General features: G+C 40.8%; 1 protein-coding gene across 8 annotated transcripts in view; it reads left to right on the top strand.

Moving 5' to 3' along the window:
- Positions 1-15518, top strand: part of LOC112136530 (thrombospondin type-1 domain-containing protein 7A) — a 194055-nt gene that overhangs the window by 140837 nt on the left and 37700 nt on the right. For all 8 annotated transcript variants that reach the window (XR_002917370.2, XR_004949372.1, XR_004949370.1 and 5 more), the window contains 6 exons: positions 164-267; positions 2910-3104; positions 3562-3828; positions 12290-12468; positions 13876-13881; positions 14085-14218. Coding sequence is in view for 4 of the 8 variants with exons in the window: in XM_024258281.2 (XP_024114049.1) it covers positions 164-267; positions 2910-3104; positions 3562-3828; positions 12290-12468; positions 13876-13881; positions 14085-14218 (885 nt within the window). In the remaining 4 variants the exon portion in view is untranslated. The remainder of the gene's footprint in view (positions 1-163; positions 268-2909; positions 3105-3561; positions 3829-12289; positions 12469-13875; positions 13882-14084; positions 14219-15518) is intronic.

The following is a 15518-nucleotide window of genomic DNA, read 5'->3' as shown; positions in this document are numbered from 1 at the left end:
AAAAAGATCCAGCTGTTCACTTGTTAGGATGGTTATTTATTTTAAATACCGCTGAACGCGCTTCTCACGTGCATCTGATCAGACTAAAACGTGGCAGCGCATGTGAAGAGACGAGCTGCGGCTTTAGTCAATTTGATGCCTAAACTCTAAATATGTGTTTTAGGTGGAAAACCCACAAATGGAGGAAATGCCAGCTGGTGCCATGGACCCTGCGGAAGGACGATCCTGGTGCTCAGGAGAACTGTGGTTCTGGACTTCAAACCAGAGGTACGCCACCAGAATCCTCAGAAAACAATGTTTTTTCTCTACGTTTTGTTTTCAGCATCAAAGCTGAAAAGTCAAAGAAACCACATCAGCTTCAGCCAAATTCAAAAGAGGACTTCTATGTTCCTCAGGGAAGAAATGCGATTTTCTGGTTATTTATGTGTGTTTGGCGCTGGAGCTCGCACAGGAAATGTTTTCACTTCTCTTTTCCCGCCTCCTGGGACTCACCTGACAGTTAGAGCAGTTACACTGAGAGCTTGTTTTTCACCTGCGGCTCCAATCATGCAATTTTAATCAAAGGTCCCTTCCTGGAATGAAGCAGAAGAGGCTGCTGCTGACCCAAAACTCACAGCAGACCCATCCTTTATTCATCAGGCTCAGATGACCGGCGCCTTTCAGGGTAGTTTCTCTAGATTTGATCATCCTGTACAGGAGACAGTCTGAAGGAAAATCCATTTTAAAGGTTCATGCAGGATTATAGTTCATAGGAAACTGTATTTCTCACACATATCTATCTGTCGATAGACAAAGCTGTCATTAGTTCTTTGTCTGGACCGTCATGAATGAATCCATCCTCTTCCTGAAGCCCTCGTGGTCCATTCAGTCTGGATCCAGTGATGTCTGGACCGCCCCCCCATCCTGCTTTCAGGCATCATTTTGTCACCGATTTAACCAAAAGAGACGGTGGGTGTTTCCTGGCAGGACATGGTGTTGTTTACCTGCACAGAGCGGCAAAAACATCACTCTATTAAACACACAACTGGTGCCGGTCTCAGCCTCCAGCACAAGCACACACATAAATAATGAGACATGACCTCCAACACTTCCAAACCAACAGCAGCGCCCACAGGGGTTCAGCAAAAAAAAAAAAGTGCTTGGAGATTGATTTCTGTAGGAAGGTGCAGCCCTGCAGAAGCTCTGCGTCACAGGAAGATGAAATACTGCAGCGACTCGAGCCAAACCCGCGATTGGAGGAACAAAGAGCAGCATGATGCAGTTACAGGCTAATTGACTTGTGAGGAGAGCAGAAACAAATCATCTCTGCCTCCATCTGACTGAAGCTCAACCCCGAGCACTCTGTTTGTTTAGTCATTTCTGCTTTCAGTCATCCAGATTTCCTTTTGTTTTCTTAAAGCAAAGACAGACAAACACATTACTGGACTTCAGTGATCTTCCTTCAGTTTGGTCAAACATGTTGTGTGATTGCTTCGTCAGTATTCACATTATAGTGACTCTCCTGCTCCTTTTCGTACGTTTTTAAGCATGAAAAAACTCAATCACTCTTTCAGAGATTTCAACAATCTTGGTATCAAAACGTTCATCTTGTTCAGGACATTACAGCTCGTATTTTTAGTATTCATAAACTTCATAATGAGCAAAATATGCCCCATAGCAAATGAATGAAAAAGTCTTTAAATTTCAACATTCTAAGTAGATTAATAACAAGCCATGGGCTATGTTTTAATCTTTATAGTCATTAAAAAAAAAATCGAGTTTAGCTTCTATTTTAGCAACATGCTAACTTTTTAAAAGAATTTAGTTTACTGAGGAATTTTAGACTATTTTGGAGTCTAGTATTTAAGCAACAAGCTAGCTTTTTTTCTACATTTTTTTCTGAAATTTAGGTAAACTTCAGTAATTTTTTATAGTTCTTTAACAAAATTTCAAGTCTTAGCAAATATAACATTTTCCAAACAACTTTTGATTTTCAGCAAAAACTATTCACACTATCATTATTACAGGTATTGCAACTTTTCTAGTTTTTATTGTTCCCTTTTTGTGGCTTTATGGCCTCAAAATTTTCACCAAACTCAGATTAGTTTGAAAAATGAGAAACACATTTTTCTGTAGTTGAAACACAATTTTTGCTAAAGTGAATTCACAGAAGCTTTAGTCCCAGCTACCGTGACCGGGATACGGGCTGACCGCGAGGGAAAACTGCTCAAACCTGTTCAGTCGTAGACCGCTTAAGGAGAGAAAATGTTCATGGAAATGTTTTTCTATGGGTATGCTGCGGGCGGGAGGTCATGGAAAACAATTATACAACGCATGTAAATAAGGTGTGTCTAACAGATGTTTCAGTTTTTTAAGTTACACACACAGTTGGGGAAAAAAATATTCAGTCAGCCACCAATGTGCAAGTTCTCCCTCTTAAGATCAGAAAGGCCTGTCATTTTCATCATAGATATACCTCAACTATGAGAGACTAAATGAGAAAAAAATCCAGAAAAATCACATTGTCTGATTTTTAAAGATTTATTTTGTAAATTATGGTGGAAAATAAGTATTTGGTCAGCTACAATCAAGCCAGATTTCTGTCTCACAGACCTGTAACTTCTGTCTTCCACTCGTTACCTGTATTAATGGCACCTGTTAGAACCTCTCATCCATATAAAAGACACCTGTCCTCAACCTCAGTCACACTCCAAACTCCACCAAAGAGCTGTCTAAAGACACCAGCCTGGGAAGTCTGAATCTGCAATAGGTAAGGTGTGAAGAAATCAGCATTCAAGAGCGCTGAGAATCTCTCTCATCTTAAGCATCAGCATCTTCATCAGAAAGAAGAGGCTGAACAAACATCTGCAGCTTTTCTCTGCTGTGAAACATGCCTCCCCCCATCATGACCCTCTTCCCTGTTTCTGCAGCGATGTCGTGCCGTCAGCTGGACGGGACGCAGGGCGACATCAGCGAGTGTCTGAAGTTCGCTAAGGTCATGCCCCCTGTCACTCAGCGCTGTCAGCTCCCCTGCCAGGATGACTGCCAGCTGACCAGCTGGTCCAAGTTCTCGTCCTGCACCGCTGACTGCGTGGGGGTCCGCACCAGGAAGAGGGCGTTGATAGGTGAGGACACGGCGGGGGGGTTCTGGTGAAAGAAACTCCTCGGAGACGCACAGGAAGGCCCCGCCCATTCCTTTGAGCTTTCCAGGATTTCAGAACTCTTTTCTTCGTCTTAAGCTCAACTGTTTTCCTTAAGTGGGCGTTTAACGTTCAGAGCATCATATTCTCCTGTCTGTCAGTGATTGTTCTCCTCTGAGACGCATTACAGCCGGCTGCTGTGCTGTAATTAAAATCCTGCTCTGGTCATAATGTGGAGGAAACTTTGCCAACCTGTTGATAAAGAGAAAAACACAGTAAATGTTTCTGGTAATGAGAAGCGGCTCCTCATTTGCATTTGAAACAGCCCATAATGATGAACCACCAGAGGAAATAGGAACTTCTCTGCCTGTTTCTTCCAAGCAAACCCATGAGAGCAGCCTGTTCCTGAGGAAACTCTTGTCTGTCCACGTTCTCTCGTCAGGGAGAAGCAAAAAGAAGGACAAGTGCAAGAACACCCAGATGTACCCTCTGAGCGAGACGCAGTACTGCCCCTGCGACAAGTACAACGCCCAGCCGGTGGGAAGGTGGTCGGACTGCATCCTGCCTGAGGGGGCCCGAGCCGAGAGCCCTCTGGGGATGAAGGTGCAGGGAGACATCAAGGAGTGCGGTCAGGGCTACCGCTACCAGGCCATGGCGTGCTACGACCAGGACAGCAGGCTGGTGGAGACGGCGCGCTGCAACAGTCACGGTGAGGAGGAGAGTGTGTGTTAGTGGATCATCACTTAGATTACAAATCTAATTCAAACTATTTCTAATATTACGTCTGAATGGATGTCCTTTTACTGGATGTATAAAACTTCAGCTGAAGACTCAGTTGGTTCAGAGCAGAACTGGGTCCTCAGGAAGTCTCTTTACTCTGCTGATTAACGACTCGGCCACAAGCGGGTCAGAATCTGGGTCTCCCTGTGCCGGTCCCCGGCCCGGATAAAATGCAGGGTTTTGTCTGGACATCTGATGTAAAACTGTCAAAACCATCAGTGAAAGCTGATTGGCTGTGGCGACCCCGAGGTGAACATACAAATTGAACTAATATTCATATTAAATATTCATTATATTTTTGATTCAATTTGTCAATTATATTTGAAACAAAATCAAACTTATTTCACTAAACTGAACTTCAGTTTCATTTTTTCATCAATGAAAAACACTTCATGCTTTTACTTTGAAAATGAGAACATTTACCAACATTTTACTTTAAAAAAGTATTTCCTTCTGGTGACAGTCGCACATTCATTTCTTTAGTTATATAATCTTAAAATTCAAATGTTTTTCCATTTTAGAGTGATAATTACATTACTTGAAGAACATTTTTACTAAACTCTACATATTTCTAAAGATCCAGGTTCAATGATCTTGGATGTCACAGGCTGTATTCAGACTGGACACGTTGGTTTCGCTTAAAGTGAACCAGAATTCGTTTTCCTCCATAATCCAGAACACATTTTCACCCAAGTGGAGCCTGGTCCAGGACCAGGAACCGCTCTCAGAAACATCTTTTGAGGAGTCTAAATTTGTTTCCTGAGATCCACTTCATTCTGAGATTCTGTCTGAATACACTCCGTGCTCAGAGTGGAACAACTGGACCAAAACGTCCTCCATAGATGGTCACGTGATGCAAACAGATGAGGAACAACGCAACGGATGAAAATGGTAAAGCAACAATTGTCGCTTTATAAGACAGAAAAAAGAGTCCAGCTATTTATTAGAACGTTTATTTTAAACCACGCTCGTGCGTGGCACGTGCATGGGTAGCTACCGTGACGTCATCCTGGAAGCTCTATTGTAGTTCCTTAACAGAATTCTCTTAAAAACAATGCTATAACATCTCAACGATGAGGCACAGCGACTCATTGAAATGTGGTCGGATGGATGCAGGCTAAAAAAACACATTTTAACGTGTTACACATTACTTATCAATGTTTTTCCAGACTTTCTATCTGTCATCAACTCTTATCAACTCTTATCATAGTTTTTAGAATCTTCAAGGTCTTTCCAGTCTTTATAATCTTTATGGTTCTCTTGGTTTTTATGATCTTTGTAGTTTTTCTGGTTTTTGCGTCTCTATAATCTTTACTGTCTTTATGGTCTTCGTAGTTTTTCTGGTTTTTACGTCTTTCTGGTCTTCCGGCTCCATGTTTGCAGTTCCCATGATTTTTCCACAGAGAGGTTTCCATCACAGCCTGTTGCTGCTGATTCTTGATGTGGGATCTGACAGCATTTTCTCCACTTTCCCATTAAAAAATAATGGCTGACTTCCTAATTTCAGTACAGCAGTGTTCCAAATCCTTTCTCTCAGCTTTTCGGCTGTCGTTCCCGTCATCGTTGTGTCTTGAAGAGGACGTCTGAAGGTCCTCCAGCCTGACTCCGTGTTGTTCTGCGTCTCAGGATGATCGTATTTTCTCCGCTCTTTCTGAAGTCAACAGCAGCACAGAGGAGGGCTGCAGATACAGGGATATATGCTGCTCTTTTTTGTTAAATATTCATCTGAAGCAGAACATTTATTTGTGCACAGTTGAAAGCCCCTCCCATAGCAGCTGGGGAGTCATTTGGAGCCCTGGATTTCCTATAAGCCTCTGTCAGAAGCATTTGTCTCCACGTCGCAAAGTCTTATCTCAGATCCGGAATACTTCAAGCGTGGATTCCTGGCTGGAAAAGTTGTTGTGAAATTGCTGTGAAATAGAATGCAGGAGATGTTCAAATGAATGCATCAGCGCTGTGCATATATAAACAGGGTTTAGTGTGAGTCACAGCCTCAGATAAGCGTCGCTTAATCTGAGTGTGGGTGTGACACGAGCACATGGTTGGCATGGCGTTTTTGTGCCTAGTTTTTTTTTTTTTTGTCTTCATGCGCTCATCCTCGGGCGTCGCTGAGTGTTAGACATTCCTGGAAGAACTCAGAAAACAAAACACACTCCAGACATTTGACAGAAATGGTCAAAACCATCATTGAGACGGAGAAGAAGGTCCAGGCTCAGATCGGTGCTCTCAGCAACCATGTCAGGCAGGAAATGTGCGCCGCTCTTATCTCCTTATGCCTCAGATACTTTCAGATGAAAGACGGTCCTATCAAAAAATGAGAGATCTTCTGCTCTGTTATCGGACGAGTGGGAGGAAATGATTTGATTAAACCATTTAACCCTTGAACACCGAAGCTTGAGCTCCAGTGTTTACATTGTTGTAACTCTTCAACCACAGCTAACATAAACTCAGTTAACACTTTACATTAGTAATGTGTTGCATATCAGCACAAAGCTGACATGAAACGCCACTTTTCTTCGCATCTGAATCAGCTGTTGATTGTGTGAACGGTCAGAGAGTTAAGAGATGTTACAGAGACCAGTTTTTAATTTGACGCCCATCCTAGGAAGGGGTTAGCGTGAGGGGTTTACACCGAATCATATCAAATCTAACTTTATCTTTAAAAAAAAAATACTTTTCATGGCACGCAGCTTAAAGTGCTTTACACTTAAAGACAAAAAGACAAACAAAATAAAAAAAACAAATAAAAACCATACATTTATACCTGAAGTGAATCTGTTTTAAAGTAATTTCAGGTATACAAAAATATTTAACTTAATACATTTTGTTAAAAAATTAAACTGAAAGATAAAAACAGTGTTCCCTCTTTTGTCGCTGAAGTTACATTTTAAATATAACCAGTGAAAATAGTCAACTTTATTTTTAACGATATCCACATGTATCCTCTTTTCTCAGACAGACATGAACATTTTTGCATTTTTCTCTTTTCTTTAAACTCTTAAAGTTCAAACCTTCACAGAAAAAGTGTTTTTTCCATCATTGTGATTCTTTATAGAATGAAACCAAAGATCTGATTTAAAGATTTATGTTGATTTGTCAAACTAAAGACAAAAATTCTCGATTTTTGATGGAAAATGATCTACAGCCCATCAGAATGCAGAACACAGTGCTTTGAATTAAAAAATGCTAAATTTCTCTGAAAAAAAAGTCTGCAAAAGATAACTGCAATACGGTGAGAGACAGGACTGCACATTCCTCTTTTTGAAGGTTTTCTTTTGGAAACTGAAACAATATATGAAAAACTTTAGATTTATTCAAACATTAAAAGACAATTTGATCCAAATGATAGATTCAGGATTTACTTTTCAGTTTCCTCTGCTTCACTAGAGCTTTTTCAACCCTCCATACAGGTGCAGGTGACTAAAGCTTAAAGTCACACCGATAAAAATTGCTTTTAGTGTTATTAATATGTTCTTCTTGCATTTCTTGATCATGAAGGACATTTATACATATATATTACTAAAATAAAGCTTAGAAATTTAATTCTGGGCATTTTTAATGCAAATTTGTTGTGAATTAGAAGCAGATGAAAAATATGTTTGAAAGAGATTGTATTTGTGATGTAGAAAATATGATGGGTGGGGCCAAAAGCTTCATGCTCCGCCCCTTTCTGATGCAGATAAATAGTTCCATGAACGTCTTTGTTTTCCTCGTCTGAGCTCAAATCTGGATCAACAGTAATCTTTGTGGTCGTGACTGGCTGTAAGCTAGTGGGAGAGTGTAAACAAAGGGATGATGGGAAGTCAGGGCCGGCTTACTCCAGGCCAACACGACCCAGAGGTGAATTTCTAACGATCTCCTGCTGCTCTGTAGAAACTATGTCCTAGAAAACCACACAAGTTTTTAGATTTTGGCTAAAAACATCACAATAGTTAAAAGACCACTTGGAATAATTAAAAAAAGATCAAAGGGGGACTTCACAGATGTTTCTACACACTACATGAAACCTCTACCCACTAGATCATGGATTTATTAACAAAACACATCCATGTTTCTATGTAAAAAGGCTCTGCTTTTTTAGAAGTGTCTTAAGAAAATGATCAAAATACCTTTTAATGCAGGTAAATCTCGGTTCTCTTTTAACATCCACGTTGGTTCCATCTAGTGCTGCCACAAACGATTATTTTAATAGTCAACTGATCACCGATTATTTTTTCAGATTAGTCGACTAATCGGGTCATGGATGTAAAACACAAATCTTAACCATCTCTAGCTTTAAACTAACTAAAAACTATATACATTCACACTAGCATCATCATAGATGAAATGTAAGCTGAATTTGGCTGCAAAAGATGCTATTGATGATAGCTGAAGATGCTGATAGCCAACTAAAATATTAGTTGAAGGCCAAATTAGCCGAAAGAAAGGCCTAGGTCAGCCAAAACAGCTAGCATGCAGCTGAAATATTAGCTAAATTCCAAAACAGTGTAAAAAACTTAAACAAAAAAGACTAAGTTAGCAAAGACAGCTAGCATGTAGCTGAAATAAAAACTTCAAAATAGCCTAAAAAACCTTAAAAAATGCCAAAATAGTCTAATAAGCTAGCATAACACCATTATAACTTTCAACTTTACTACACTCTGACTCCATTTAATATAAAATAACGACTTATCGACTATTAAATTAGTTGTCGACTATTTTAATAGTCGATTAGTCGTCGATTAGTCGACTAATCGTGGCAGCCCTAGTTCCATCCCACTCAGAAACATGACGTTTGCTAAAGTGATGCAGGAAATCCATAAAGAGTGACGTGTAAACCTGATCGAGGGGCTGTAAACAGCATCAGCTGTTTTGTTGGGGCACGATGACCAGCGTTTGCTGGAACAGCTGACATTTGACCAGCTTGAGCCAATAATGAGGCTTCATATGCTGACAGGAAGCTGTCCAGGTTGGAGGACAGAGGTTATCATCTGATGAGGTTAGCAGAGAACGCCAACAGGCCTCCTGGCTTACCGAGACTTTTTTTCATTATCGTGATTCTTCTGTTTGGCCGCCTGAACGCAGAGCCTGTGCTGTTATTTCCAGAGCGCCGGGGATTACGGCGCTCCCACAGCCGAAATGATTGCAGTGCAGAGGGCGCAGCGGGTCACACACGAGGCGGTGGTGTTGGACAGTCTCAGGGGCCGCGAGGTTCATAAACGCTTCCTCAGACCGTCTCCTGCCGGCTGATAACATTTGGTTTCGTTCAGCAAAGACAGCAGCTTAACTGGTCTGGACTCGCGCGTGCTCGGCCAAACCAAAACCTCAGAGGAGCGTCTGTTATTAGATGTTGTGAACGCAGACCTGCATTCCACCAGTCTTTACAGCTTTTCTTCTCTGACGTCTTTGGCTTCACACAGCGCTGAAGTACAGATGCAGAAACCGTGAAAGAAGCTCCGACTCGAGCATGAGACGGAAAATGTGTTAAGCACTCCTCTGTCAGGTCGCTCTGCATGGTTACCATGGTAACAAGTCTCGCCCCTGGAGTCAGAGATCCTTTCATCGAAAACGAAGCAGAAAATATGTTTTATTGTTTGTTCTAATTTTGGGTTATTGGGAAAAAAACTAAATCACCATGGTAATCGCCTTCATCTGGAGTGAAGTTTGGAGTTTTTATCTCCAAAGAAATGTCCTGTAATTAAATTACTTGTTGGAAAAAAGTGTTTTGAAGGAAGATGAGATCATTGATGTTTTGGGTTGAGTTACTTTTTAACTTTGATGTCATTTCAATGGTTCACCTAGAACTTTAACGTTGTTGGAGGGAAACGACGCTGAAGGTATTGAGATATTTTCACAGGTTGTTTTTTTTTGTTGTTCATAAGTCTCAGTCCAGTTTTGGTCCTTTGCATCTTCCTCCCTCTGATTCAAATCTAGGGATGACTTAGTAAAGTGTGAAGCCCCTGTTTCCAAAACCAGTTTACACTAGAAAAGTTGCATTACCTGTGATGATGCTAGTGTGAATGCTTTGCTGAATGTGGTCACTGAAGATGCAGAAGCTGTTTGCTCAAGATGCTAAAATATTTTAATTGCGGAAGTAAGTCATCAACGTGTTGAACGTTTTGATACAAAACTTGTATGATTTATGGAAAATGCACAAAGATTTTTAAAATTTCATTAAAAAAATGCCAACATTGCTAAAAAATTAGCTTCACTCCAAATTAGCCTAAAAAAGACCCTAAGAGACCTCATTAGATGCCAAATTGGCCAAAGACGTTAGCATGGTGTTAAAATATTAACTAAACTCAAGAATAGCCCCAAAGGCCTGGAGTTTCCTATCCGTGCTGTGGAGTGTCCGTCCAATCAGTCATTAGGGTTGAAAAAAACATCTGAGCCTTAATGTCACAGTCTTTCACTGAAAACCTGAAAAACACACTGAAAAATGTCGGTGACGTTTTCAGACTAATGTGAATTGATTATTTCAAATCCCTTCGTGGGTAGTAAAGAATTTGGGAGATTAGAATGACAGGAAGTGACCTGGAAAACCCCTCATGGGATCCCTGCCCTCTCTGGTGGGTGGAGTGGTCCTGACTCAGGTGGAGGAGTTTAAATATCTTGGGGTCTTGTTCACGAGTGATGGAAGATCGAAGCCGTCTGCCGTTATTCTGTCGCTGCACCCGTCTGAAGAGAGAGCTGAGCCAGAAACCAAAGTGCAACAAAAGTGACGATGGATATTAGAGCCATGCAGCCGTACAGCAGATTTTCTACGTCACTAATTTCAAACGTTATGTTTTTGTTTGCATCTGATTCATAAGATTTTGAATAAAGAAATACTCCGATAGTTAACTATCTTAACTTATGTTAAGTGTTTAAAGAACATCTTTAAAAACACAATTTTTTGTTGCAGAGGGTCTATAAAGAGACAGAAATGACATTCATTTGTGTCCACCTAATAGATTTTCCTTTTCAAACTTGACTGTGAGATTTGACCTGTTAAATTGCTGGGTATCATCAGCATAAATGATGACACCAATAATGCATCACTACTGTAAGCTGTGACCCATGATGAGCTTCACAACAACTAAGTGAAAAAAAACGACTTTTCTTTGCCGCTTTGGTAGGCTGTAAAATTGCATAGATGGTCCCAAATTGGGCCCCTGGGTCTGAATGTTATTCCTGAATCAAGAGATGCATTCTAACCCTGAGGAAATATTTCCAGAGCTGATGCTGCAGGATCTGTGTCCAAATCTAAAAACAAAGTGCTTAACAGAAGCAGAAAAAAACATGTTTTCCTGGAACTTCCTGTTAAACTGCTTGTAGATTCTCGCTCAGATCGACGTTTGCGTCTGCTGTGCGGAGAGCGGCGCCTTCGTTTCAGTCGGTCGAGGCTGTAATTAGCAGGACGTGTCATTTTTCTGCAGGCGCCTGATTTTGATGCATCAAAACAAAATGCTTGGGTGCACAAAAACACCCACTCTTCATTTATTCCTGTGAGAATCTCACACAGATGCAGAAAATGCTGATGCTGAAATTTACCCAGAATGCCTGAAAATGTTCCCTCTTGAAGTGGATTTCAGGAAGCGACAGTCGTGTATGTCGGACCAAACTGTTGTACTGTAACCCAACAGCTTTTCATGAGGCTTTTATTGTGAAATCTGCCTGCATGCTTCTCTCATCTGAACATTCATTGATTGTTTGGGGGAAACAATTATTTAGACATGGGGTCCCCAAACTCTTTCTTGTGGGGGCCACATAACTGTTTTCTTCTTTTCTGCTTTGTAGGCTAACAGAAAAAGTGTAACAATCACATCCTATACCTAAAGTTTTATGGTTTTCCAGAAAGCCACACATGGCCAAATTTTAAATTATTCATTTTTGTAACCTTCACAAAAAAAAATTATTCTAAAACATGTTAAAAACTTGATATATTGCATTACCTGTGATAGATTAATAGCTGAAGATGTTTAAATTGGTAGCTGAAAACGCTGAAGCTGATAGCTAGCTAAAATATTAGCGAAATGCCAAATCAGCCAAAACAGTTAGCATGTAGCTGAAATATTAGCTAAATGCCAAAATAGCCTAAAAAACTTCAAAATGTCTATTTTAGGCAGAACTGCTAGCATAAAGCTAAAATATTAGCTAAACTCCAAATTAGCCTAAAAAACAGAAAAAACCTAAATTAGCTTAAACAGCTAGGTTGTAGCTGAAATATTAGCTAATTGCCAAATTAGCCTAAAAGAATGGGAAAATTTAGCCAAAATGGTTTGGGGGGGCTGGGCCATATGTGAAGGAGGGCCGGATCCGGCCCGTGGGCCATAGTCTGGGGAGCCCTGGTTTAGACAGATGCAGTGAATTAAGCTTTAGAACAGGAAGTGGTAGATGACTGTGAAGGCCTGTTTGTCCTCCCGTCTCAGGTTACATCGAGGAGGCGTGCATCATCCCCTGTCCCTCCGACTGTAAACTCAGCGAGTGGTCCAACTGGTCGCGCTGCAGCAAGTCCTGCGGAAGTGGCGTGAAAGTTCGCTCCAAATGGCTGAGAGAGAAACCGTACAACGGGGGCCGGCCGTGTCCCAAACTGGACCACATCAACCAGGTACCACAGACGGCGGTCAAAGGGTGAAGGCTTACGCTGCGTTCACACTGAAGGCGATTTGTGCGGGACCCAGACCCATTTTCCTTCAAAATAAAATTATGTGGAAAATACCACAAACCAAGTTGACCACAGAAAACATTTCAGATATTTCTCTGTTTCACTGATGTCACTAAAGGTTCTTATGGGTTAAGTCAGGACTCTGCAACCTTTAAGGCTGAAACAGCCATTTAGTTTAGGTTCTTTTTGCAATTATTTATAAATTAAAATGTAAAATATTACAGTAAATGGATTACAGCAGTGTCTATATGTTTCACATAGAAAATTTGTGACTTATTTTACTTTTGACAGCACACGCTAGTTCCTTTCAAAATAAAACCCACAGCAGGTCCTCCTGCTGCAGCAGCTTTACGTACATTAAAAATACGAGACAGTCAAGTATGACATTTTTATAATTACGATTTTGGTGCTTTTTTCCTTTTAATCTTAAAAATAAACATTTTTGTAGAATTTATATATTAAAAAAAATCATAACAATTAGAATAACCTGAGTCATATTCAACTATTTTAAACCACATTTGTTCAAACATTTTAACCCCTTTAGTGTAATTTATGGAAAAATCAAAAACTTTTAGAGACTTCTTTTTGACGAACTTGAAATTAAAAACACACATTTAAAGAACATTTCTACAGAATTTCTGACAGTAAATTAAACTTTTTTTGATTAGATGCTTGACATGTCAGAAATCTAAACAGAAATGACAAACTTAAATAACTAATCTATTATTTATTCAATCGTTTGCATTTTTCACTAAAGCTAAAGAGTCACAATAACACGTTAAAAGAGGCACATGTAGCTCCGGAGCCACAGGTTGCAGACCTCTGGGTTAGGTCAATGCAAGGATGCAAATGACGTCCTGCGGCGTGATTTGACTGTCATGGCGGTCTGGTAGCCGCACGTTTTGGACGTCACAGCATGTTGAGAGTTGAAAAATCTGAACTTTGTTAAAGTAGACCAATCAAGGACTCACAGAAACGGGACATGTTAATGATAGGATGTCCAAATCCAACATGGAGGAAAATCTGAATGTTTTTCCATCACGTCAATACTAAAAGTTCCTCTAATTTTATCACAAAACTGACGGTTCCGATTGTGTCTTTTAGAGTCATGGTTTGGATCATGAATCCGTGGAACATAGATCTTCCGTGATCCCATTGCACCCGTCTTTGTTTTGTGTTTTTGCCCTCCTTATATTAATGCAAGTCACTGGGTCACAGAAGTGGGTCACGCACACGAGTCTGTTTCACACGAGTTCTGATGATGATGTTCTTCTGAAAACTGTTTCTCATAAATTCTTCTGTTTCCTTTTCATCCACCTCAACCTTCCTGGGAACGCCTCGCTGTCAAAGGCCCAGGTAAGACGGTTCTGTAATGGAGCTGAAGAAGTGACGGATACATGTTTGTGTCTTCCTGGATTTTTGTTCTGATAGACATTTATCAGAAGCTCCTTTAGCACTCAGATGTAGCTGAGACGTTCATGCATGAGGACTGGAGTTCTTCTTGACTCTGAAGTCTTTCCTGCAGCAGGAAAGTTGACATTTGTGGTTCTTGTCCTCAGGTGTACGAGGTGGTGCCGTGTCAGAGCGACTGTAACCAGTATGTTTGGGTCGCGGAGCCCTGGAGTGTTTGGAAGGTCAGCAACGTTGACCTGAAGGAGAACTGCGGGGAGGGCGTCCAGACCAGAAAAGTCAGGTACTTACAGGAAAGTTCCTGTCTCCATGACAACCAAACTACATCACTTGGTTGGCCCTCGAGCATTTTGAGCTCACCAAATCTACCCCTCTTTGCTAAAAGTTTGGACACCCTTGTGCTAAAGGGTAACCAAACAGGGAAGTTGGAGGCGGACTCCACCCACAGCCAAAATTTAAAAATTCAATCAGAGGGGCGGGGCTTGGGAACGGGAGTTTTTGTGACTGGAGCAGCAGATCATGACGTGGGAATCCTAAATCTACATGGTTCGACCAATCACACAATTCAATTGTAATACATCATTTTAACCTGTAGGGGGCAGCACACAGACAGTTGTAGGGTATATTTTCAAGAATAAAACAAGTTTATTTTAATTTTTCTAAAATGTGTCAATGACCAGCATTTTTAAAGTCCCATTTATAGAGATCAACAGACACAAAAAAGTTGATTTAGGGTTTAGTTACCCTTTAAAGTGTTAAAAAAAGATTCAGAAAAATGTGTTTGGTGCCACAGCTGCGAGTCTTTTAGTCTCTCACCAACTCTGAGACCAGATTTAAACTCAGAGACTGACCAAAATGAGACCAAAGACCTGAAGGCTGGATCCTGACTTGTGACTGGAAACTTAGACTGGCAGAAAATGTTCAATAAAATCCAGTCGACTTGTTAGATTCTACAGTTGGAACAGAAAGACCAAGAGCAGCATGGAGAGTTAACCTTAAAGCAAATGTCTGGATGTCATTCTGGACAGTAGAAGGTTGGTGGTGACGGATCGACAGACGTCATATTCAGGGTCAGCCCTAGCGCAGGCAACCTGGGCGGCCGCCTATGGCACCATCTGCTGGAGGGGACGCCAAATTGGGGAAAAAAGATATTCATTAAAACCATGAATAAAATAACTCAGAAGTTTGACATAATCAATAATTTTGCCTGACGCAGCCTCTGTTGAAGCTAGAAGGTGAAGGTGGTGGTGGGGGGGGGTGGGGTGTTACCTTTTAGAAACTTTTAGAAAATGAAAAGCATCAAAACAAGCCCTCAGCGGCAGCTTGAAGGTCAAAAAAGAAAGGAAGTGGAGGAAAAAAACAGACTCAAATCGGAGGTCTAGTTTTTTTTTACTTTCAATTACTTGAAAATTCACCCCTCCCCCATTTTGGTTGCAAAATATTCTTGTTTTTGGTCGGAAGAGAAAAATTTAACCAGCGATCTAGTTTTTTTTTTCCCTCTTTTTAAACCCTTAAAAACGGAACTCTTTAATCACGTTTCGTCTAGGCCGCCATGCAGCTCAGGGCCGGTCCTGATCATATTT

The sequence above is a fragment of the Oryzias melastigma genome, linkage group LG16, assembly GCF_002922805.2.
Source record: "Oryzias melastigma strain HK-1 linkage group LG16, ASM292280v2, whole genome shotgun sequence".
NCBI lineage: Eukaryota > Metazoa > Chordata > Actinopteri > Beloniformes > Adrianichthyidae > Oryzias > Oryzias melastigma.
The sequence above is the reverse complement of the archived record's forward strand: the minus strand, read 5'-3'. Positions and strand labels throughout refer to the sequence as shown.